Consider the following 8,385-nt stretch of genomic DNA (forward strand, 5'->3'; position numbering starts at 1 on the left):
CTGTAAGTATTAAAAATGTTTCAATATTGACATGACTTCATATGTTTTAAAGTCCCGTGAAATGACATTTTAGGCGACTGGGGTTTCCCTGAATAAATAATACAACAAACTCTACTTCAGTAGTAGCTTATGTTGTTTTTTTTGTTTTGTTTTTTTTTACTTCTAGCTCATATTAATATCTAATCAAAGAAATTGCTATCCGAGCAACCACCCATTAATCTCTTTTTCTTTTTTTAAATCAGGCAAGATTTTGGGCACCTACCAGCACTCCGACAACACAACGGGGTCCTTCGTTTAGCGCCAGTTTGGATTTTCTCCCTCGCCCGGACTGTGTGTGTGAATTACAACGAGGTTTAATGTGTCGTTTTTATTAAATATAACCGAATGACTTGTACATCGCCACGAAAGGCTTTACTTAGGACAGTAGGCATTATTTTCGAGAGGTTGAATGTGGTCGTAACATCCGGTAAGGTGGTTTTCGGGGTGCTTGAGTGAAGGAAGACGCAAAGTTGCAAAAAGGTAAACTGTCTCATTATCTTTGACTTGGTCATAAATGAATGGAAGCTGTTTGTTTGTGTATATATACATATGCAGAATTATAGTTTTATATTCACTTGGGAAAGCGGCTGTCCATATCTTCAAACATTTATGCTCTTAGTTGCTTTTTACCGGGTTAAGTGTAACCACTTAGTCGTTTCATTTTACATTGTAAGTCAAGCTTAACTTATCTCCACTTTAGGCTGAACCTAGATTTTAATACTTTGGACATCTTTTCGTTTTCACATAGAATGAGTGTTAAAGCTGTTAGCGTCTTTAAAACAACTGGGTGAGCTACAGACAGGATTTTAATTGTGCTCAGTAGCTCACAGTGTTGCACTGTTCTATACTGTGCAGTAAAGTGTAATACACAATTAATTGATTTAATGTATGTAGAGGGTTAGTTACTGTTAAGTTACTGCTGCTAAAAGTGATTCTACAAGCTATTAAATTGTGCTTTGTGCTTAGTTTTTGCACAGCACTGCATAGAGTCCTGTGAAAACTGTTTTTCATATCACTGTAGTTTCAATTATTACTTGCATCGTGAAGAGATTGCTCCAACCTCTGCCGGAAAATCTGGAATTCTTTTTTTATGCTAATGTGTCCCCAGCAAGGAGGTAACAGGGTGATAATATCTCATCAGTGCAGGAAATTGTGTTGGATGTAAAATTATTTTGCCAAGAGCTGGACAAGCTGTGCATCTACACTAGCAGTCAAAGGTTTGGACACACCGTCTTATTTAAGGTTTTTTCTTTATTTTCGTGACTATATACATTGTAGATTCTTGCTGAAGGCATCAAAACTATGAATGAACACATGGAATTATGTAGTAAACAAAAATGTGTGAAATAATTGTGACAGACTGGCGACCTGTCCAGGTTGTATACCGCCTCTTGCCCTATGACAGCTGGAATAGGCCCCAGCGCCCCCTGCGACCTTGAAAAGGATAAGTGGAAGCGAATGGATGGATGGTGTGAAATAACTCAAAACATGTTTTATATTTTAGATTCTTCAAAATACCTGCCCTTTGTTTTGATTACTGATTTGCACACTCTTGGCATTCTCTTGATTAGCTTCATTTTTGAAATGGTTTTCCATTTCAGGTGATTACCTGAAATGGAAAACTCTTGAAGGACTTCCCAGAGATGCTTAGCACTTGTTGGCCGTTTTGCCTTCACTCTGTGGTCCATCTCATCCCAAACCACATTGACTGGGTTTAGGTCAGGTGACTGTGGAGGCCAGGCCATCTGGTACAGAACTCCATCACTCTCCTTCTTGGTCAAATAGCCCTTATACAGCCTGGAGGTGTGTTTGGGGTCATTGTGCTGTTGAAAAATAAATGATGGTCCAACTAAACCCAAGCCAGATGGGATGGCATGTTGCTGCAGGATGCTGTGGTAGCTATGCTTGTTCAGTGTGCCTTCAGTTTTGAATAAATCCCCAGCAATGTCACCAGCAAACTATTCCCACACCATCACACCTCCTCCTTCATGCTTCATGGTGGGAACCATGCATGTAGAGACCATTTACATTTTCTGTGTCACACAAAGACATGGCAGGTGGAACCAAAGTTCTCAAATTTGAACTCCTCAGACCAAAGCACAGATTTCCACCGGTCTAAACAAATCTCTTCTGCTTGTTGCTTTTCCTTAGTTGTGGTTTCTTAGCAGCTATTTATATTTGATGTCTTCAGTTTATATCTACAATGTAGAAAGTAGTAAAAATAAAGAAAAACCATTAAATGAGAAGCTGTTTTCAAAGTTTTGAGAGAGATAATATATTGGGATAAGCTCACAAAGCCTCTTGTTAAGTCTAAATTCTATATTACTGTATACATAACACAAGCATTATGAAAGATGCAGCATTCGGTTAACTTTAGAAGTTTGTAACCTTGAGAAAGAGGGTCGAAGACAGCATCTAACTTGGAGCATGACACGGCTTGTTTAACTTTGTCTTGTAAAGTCTGTAATCTCCCAGGTGGTCAGCTGGAGACCTTGGATACATGAGAAACACGGCTGCTGGAGTGTGTTATCACACTTTCCTGTGTGCTGCTGTGTGGTCTGAACAGTTTCACAATTCAGTCAAACATGTAAAGAATGTGTTTTCTTGAATGTTTTTTTTCTTTGTGGAAATTACAGCCCACATCTGGGTTTTTATTGTTTTTGTTTTCTGCGGTTCTTTCTTGAGGTTCTGCCAAAGTAATTCCACATATTTGCCTTTCTGTAGGTGACCAGGTGATTTGACATCAACGACACAGTGTAATTCCTTAAAATGGAGAGTAAGTGTCTGATTTAAAGCTCACGAGAATACTGCTTTATCAGTGGGTTAAGACACAAATGAGTGCATGTGCATTTCACTCAGGTGAGGATGATCTGGATATTCTGACTGCGCTGCTGGCTGAGAGCGAGGGTATTGGCGAAGAACAAGAAAGCCAGGAGCAGGCGGACGATCTGGACGGGCTGTTTGATGAGGAAAATGACGAGGAGTACAAAGAGGGCGTCGAGGAGGAAGAGCACAATGTGGACGAGATGTTGGAGCTCTTTGGAGATGTGGATGACATCAAACAAGAGGAGAAGGACAAAGAGGACAAAGAGGACAAAGAGGAGAAGGACAAAGAATCAGAGGTTGACCGTGAGAACCTGAACAAGTCGAAAGAGGATTTACAAGGTTTGTTGATGAGTTTAGTGGAGCTACACGCTGAGGCTGTGTTGTCAGCTTAATTTTGTTATGCATTTTTTCTTCTTCAGAGGAGTTGAGGCAGATGAAGGAGCAGATGGAGAGGTTGCAGCAGCAGCTGGAGGCCAGCCAGAAAGTCTCAGTCCCGTCAGCCTCTTCAGCCAAGACTTCAGGAAAAAACTCACCAAGTGTCACACCAGTGAGACCCAAACCTGCACCTACCCAGCAACCGGCCTCCAAACTGAGCCAGGCCAGACCAGCCACTAACACACAGAAGACACCAGCAGGTAAAGAAAACAGTGATGCCAACTCCCTCTGTACTGCTCAAGGAGGTGTGATGGCACATTGTACTGTGTCTAACCTTCTCTCTGTGCGACTGCAGTAAAGCAGTTTTTCTTGTGTATAGTTTTGTTATAGCTATAACCCACCTCATGTTTCATGAATGCTTTCTTCTTCTTTTTTTTTTTTCCATCCTTCCAGCAGCGTCTTCATCCACTCCAGCAAGAACAGGAAGCCTCAAGCTCCAGGAGTCCTCTGAGTTTTCTTCTCAGCTCAGCTTTGCTGACTCATTTAAAAGCAAACCGAGAGTGGCTCACCAACCTAAACCGGGTAAAACTCCAGTTTTTCCTTAAACAAAGTGATTGTGTCGTCACACACATTAGAGTGATGCACGTATGTTCTGTGTCTGAGTTTTTCTTGGCTGTGCTCCCCTCAGAAAGCAGAGGACCACTGGTAGAGATAAAGATCGGCAGCTCCTTCAAGCCCATAGAGAGCACCAGCACAGCCCCTGATGCTCTGCGCTCACCTTCAGCGTCCCATAGCAGACCTGCAGCAGCTGCGTCAGCAGTGCAGCCTAAAGCTCCTTCTTATCCATCTCTTCCCAAAGACGTGGCTCTTGAGAAATATTCAGGACTGCGGCTCAGGTCAGAGCACTGAAGTGATGACAAGTTGTCAGTTGAATTAGGTTTTCTTGTTTTGTTTTTTCCCATTCCTGTGTTTTTAAGTCTTTGGCTCGGTTCTGTTTGTCTCCTCAGAAAACCACGTGTTTCTTCTAGCGAGATGGACCGTAAGATGGCTGACCGCCGTCTGATTCGACTGTCACAGTTACCGGAGCGTATGGCTCGGGAGAAGCTGGAAGACAGCGACTGGGTGACGTTTGCTGTGCTGGTCAATAAAGCCACGCCTCAAAGCAACAGCAGTGTAAGTCAGACCTTGTGGACTTTGTTTGTGCAGCATCAGTGACAGTTTCATAGAAAAATATACAAAAGAAATGAATAAAAACTCTTTGTAAAAGAGTAGTTAAGGATGAGTTTTTCTGGTTTTAATCCAGCCTTTAGGGATGACTTTGAACAGAAGTAGGATTGTTCTGCATATACAGGAGGCAAAGAATTTTTGGTGTTTAATATATTTAAGTTGGAGTTAATTAAACCAAACTATTTCAGTATTGCTTGCATGATGCTCGGATTTGTTTTATTTATTTATTTTTCCCTGTGGAAGTCAAAAACCTTCGTGGTAGCACTAAGAAGATATTTCTATGCGGATGATAAATACATTTATCCTGTAATATTCCTGATTGAGCACTTTCTTCTCTGCAGGGCAAAACCTTTAGCATCTGGAAACTCAATGACCTCCATAACCTGGAAGTGTTTGTGTCTCTGTTTCTGTTTGGTGAAGTTCACAAAGAGCACTGGAAGACTGAGACGGGCACAGTAGTCGGACTCCTCAACCCAAACCCCATGAAGCAGAAAGAAGGATATGACGGGGTGAGCAGAAAGTCTGAAATGAATCTAATGTGGAGTCTGAGGAAAAATTATTTTCTCATTCTCAGTGATTTTGTACTTTAAAATCAGCTCCCAGTAGGAAAGACAGTCTGATATGTTGAATATTGGACACACTTGAGGCCTCCACTTAAATGTTTCTTGAGGGTCTGAGGCTCAAACCTTTTTCTTGCCTTTATGCCTTTAAATTAACATTTACACCTAATGATAAACAGATCCTTAGTCCATCTATTAATGGCACTGTGATATAAAGGTTTGACAATGTTACATTTTACTGCAAAATGTAACTCATATGTCTAAACTTTATCTCATTGGATAAAACGGATACGGGCAAAGTCTAACTTTGAGGATACAATTTGCAATTGAAAAAAGGTGACAAAAGGCAATAATGCACAATAGTCTGCACATTGCATTATTAAAGTATTGTGATTGAAATTATGGTATCGTATCATGGGCTGTCTGGTGAGTCCCACCTCCAGTAGCTAACACCCATCATGTACGTCTGTAGTGTCTGTAGTTTTTTGTACTGTAAGCTGATTTCCTTCCCAGAATATAAAACCTTGTGTGGAATGTGTGCAGGTGAGCCTGACGGTGGATCACCCACAGAAGGTGCTGCTGATGGGTGAAGCTCAGGACTACGGTATCTGCAAGGGTGTGAAGAGGAACGGAGAGCCATGCTCGCAGATAGTTAACATGGTTAGTCTGTTCTATCGTGTTTTCTGTACCTAAATGATTATCCTGTTGCCTTAAACTTCCATCTCCTCCACAGTATGAGTGCCCATACTGCCAGTATCATGTCAAGGCCCAGTATAAGAAGATGAGCTCAAAAAGGGCCGAGCTGCAGTCGTCGTTTTCCGGAAGAGCGCCCAGTAAAGTCATGGGGAAGGGGAAGGCAGGTGGCCTGAGAGAGCGGATTTGTCAGGACGGTTTCTACTACGGCGGCGTGTCCTCTGCTGCCTGTGCCGCCTCACTGTGAGTGTGTTTTTTCCTATTGCTAAAGTTCAGGTCAGTCAGACTGTAAGAGGAAGCTCTTTCTACTTTCCCTTTACATCTACAATATAGCAAATGAAGAACAATGCAGTAAAATCAATAAAAACTTGACTCAGCTGTTTCTGTTAGTATCCTCTGCAGCAGTTAGTCATGCAGGCTGTGGTCATAACCCTGTCCAACGCAGATTCTGGCTTTAACTGGATTTTCAAATCAATAGTGTGTGCTGAAGTCAGTTTGCGCAAGTTAACTGCCACCCTTACAAAACCAGGAACACAGTGTGGGACTGAAAGCATCCAAACTGCTGCATTTTCAGTAACAAGCCTGTGTGTTGCAGGACCGCGTCCAAACCAAACAAACCCACCCAGAAAACTCTGGACAAGCTGTTTGTGAGAGGCTCGGCTCAGCTCGTCAGTCAAGCCAAGAGGCTCGGTAAGGACTGCTAGATTCTCTCACACTCACAGATTTGAATCATTCCTCATGGAAGTTGATGTTTACAAGCCTGATGTCGTAGGTGACAGATATATAGAATTGCGTAGGAGTATTTTTTGCTTCAAACCCTTTTTTCCTTACCCCGACTTTCAGATCTAAAAATTGTTTTCTCCTTTGATTAAAATACTGATGTAGTTTTCAATCCTGTCGGTAATTTTAGGAGAGATTGATGAACAAAGGCAGAAGGGAGTTCCCTATTTCAACTGTTTTTGCTTGTGTGTGTTTGTAGCCATGCAGTCTGGTGAAGTTGCAGGTTGCTCAGATGAATTTAAGAGCCTGATGTCAGTGCCAACACCTGGAGCTTTGCAGCTGAAGAAGCATCTCACGCAGGGCAGCCAGTCAGGTACACAACCTGCAAATCTTTTGCACTTTTTGGCAAGCTAGGTTATATTAAAGATGCGTTTGATTACAGTGTTGTGAACTCAGTCATCTGTCTCACACACACACACACACACACACACCAACAAAAAAAATCTTATTTGGCATCCTCAGTTTCCAAAGAAACATCGGGAGCTCCTCTTCAGTCCATCTCAGCCTCAGACCTGCTGAAGCAGCAGAAACGGAAGCAGCGGGAGCTCCTGGAGAGCCGGCGGAAAAGGGTGGAAGAAGTTCAGAGAAGGTCGCTGCAGAACTCGGGCGGTGCGACAGGCCAAGATTGTTTAATGTCACCAAAAGCTGCTTCTGAAGTCCCCACGGCCTCCCAAAGCCCGGCGGCGCCCCACACTCCGACCCTGGGCCGAGGCTTCTCCAAGGGAGATGATATCCTCTTCTTTGATACCAGCCCCCCTCCAACTCCTTCTCCCAGCACCCTCAACCTATCAGCTGCCAAGCTGGCTGCTCTGAAGAAGCTAAGGGCTAAAGACACGGGGCTGGTGAAGGAAGACCCCAACGCTGTGAAGAGGAAGAGGAGTGACAGCAGTGAGATCAATGCCCGAGTAGAGCGGAATCGCACCTCACCCAGTGGTACGCATTTCAGTTTTTTCCAATGTAATTCATACATCTAGATAGCTATCCTCTTTTTTTTAACTTTCTTGTAAAGTTTTAAATTAAAGATAACAATTATTTGTTATTTTAGCAGTACGGTACCTCACAGGATGGCAGGATATTGTTGCCTCTGTACCTTGACTGCATAATGTTATCTTTTTGTTGTTTTTGTTGTTTGTTGTGCTGCCACAGATTCTTGGGAACACAGGTCTTTATCTTTTTATGCTGACGTAAACTTACCGTTGCCTGTTTTATGGTTCTTTTCTTTGTCTGAAGCCTCAGCTAATGAGGAGGAGGAGCCGGTGCAGAAAAAGAAGCGAGAACAACTCGACTATGTCCAGTCAGAGGAGTTTCAGAAGATCCTGAAAGCCAAATCTCGCCACGGGATTATACTTCAAGCGGTATGACCAGTGACAAAAACAAATTTAGTGCAAATTTATAAGTTTGCTGACTTACAAAGAATTGAACTTCCTCTAATTTTTATGGTAGTTTCATTTTAATGGGAAGAATCAGAACCAAAATGCCAGAAAAAACATGTTAGTTATAGTTATAAGGTCATGGAGTGGCCTCAGCCAGTCTCCAGACTGCAGTCCTGTAGAAAACCTTTGGAGGGAGCTGAAGCTTTGAGTTTCTGTAAAGAGGAGTGGGCTAAAATCCCTCCTGAGATGTGTGCAAACCTGGTGACCAAGTACGACAAATGTCTTACTGACATGAGTCATGTTTTGCTTGGGGATTAAATTCATATTTCTCTTAATGACTAAGGTATAAATATGTATGTGATATGGTTGGTTGATAGTGTCTCTCTTCATTAAAATTAAACAAATATAATTCGATTCACTTTTGTTTATACAGTGCCAAATCACAGCAACAATCACCTCAAGACACTTTATATTGTAAGGTAGACCCTACAGTAATACATATAGAGGACCCC

At 42.3% G+C, this 8,385-nt stretch overlaps 1 protein-coding gene across 4 annotated transcripts in view; it reads left to right on the forward strand.

Moving 5' to 3' along the window:
- Positions 1-249: 249 nt before the first annotated feature.
- Positions 250-8,385, forward strand: part of mcm10 (minichromosome maintenance 10 replication initiation factor) — a 9,146-nt gene continuing 1,010 nt past the window's right edge. The window contains exons 1-15 of one of the 4 annotated variants that reach the window (XM_042225668.1): positions 250-519; positions 2,764-2,815; positions 2,899-3,107; positions 3,141-3,204; positions 3,285-3,500; positions 3,694-3,822; positions 3,929-4,136; positions 4,248-4,413; positions 4,809-4,976; positions 5,571-5,687; positions 5,761-5,963; positions 6,316-6,410; positions 6,700-6,813; positions 6,963-7,433; positions 7,731-7,855. In XM_042225668.1, the coding sequence (XP_042081602.1) occupies positions 2,809-2,815; positions 2,899-3,107; positions 3,141-3,204; positions 3,285-3,500; positions 3,694-3,822; positions 3,929-4,136; positions 4,248-4,413; positions 4,809-4,976; positions 5,571-5,687; positions 5,761-5,963; positions 6,316-6,410; positions 6,700-6,813; positions 6,963-7,433; positions 7,731-7,855 (2,292 nt within the window). In that variant the 5' untranslated portion in view covers positions 250-519; positions 2,764-2,808. Of the gene's footprint in view, positions 520-1,880; positions 2,627-2,763; positions 2,816-2,898; positions 3,205-3,284; positions 3,501-3,693; positions 3,823-3,928; positions 4,137-4,247; positions 4,414-4,808; positions 4,977-5,570; positions 5,688-5,760; positions 5,964-6,315; positions 6,411-6,699; positions 6,814-6,962; positions 7,434-7,730; positions 7,856-8,385 lie in introns of those variants that run through there. The other 3 variants (XM_005942677.3, XM_014340209.2, XM_042225667.1) reach the window with 3 other exon arrangements.

This window comes from Haplochromis burtoni, unplaced genomic scaffold (genome assembly GCF_018398535.1).
Source record: "Haplochromis burtoni strain Fernald_Lab_line unplaced genomic scaffold, NCSU_Asbu1 Contig_178, whole genome shotgun sequence".
NCBI classification, from domain to species: domain Eukaryota; kingdom Metazoa; phylum Chordata; class Actinopteri; order Cichliformes; family Cichlidae; genus Haplochromis; species Haplochromis burtoni.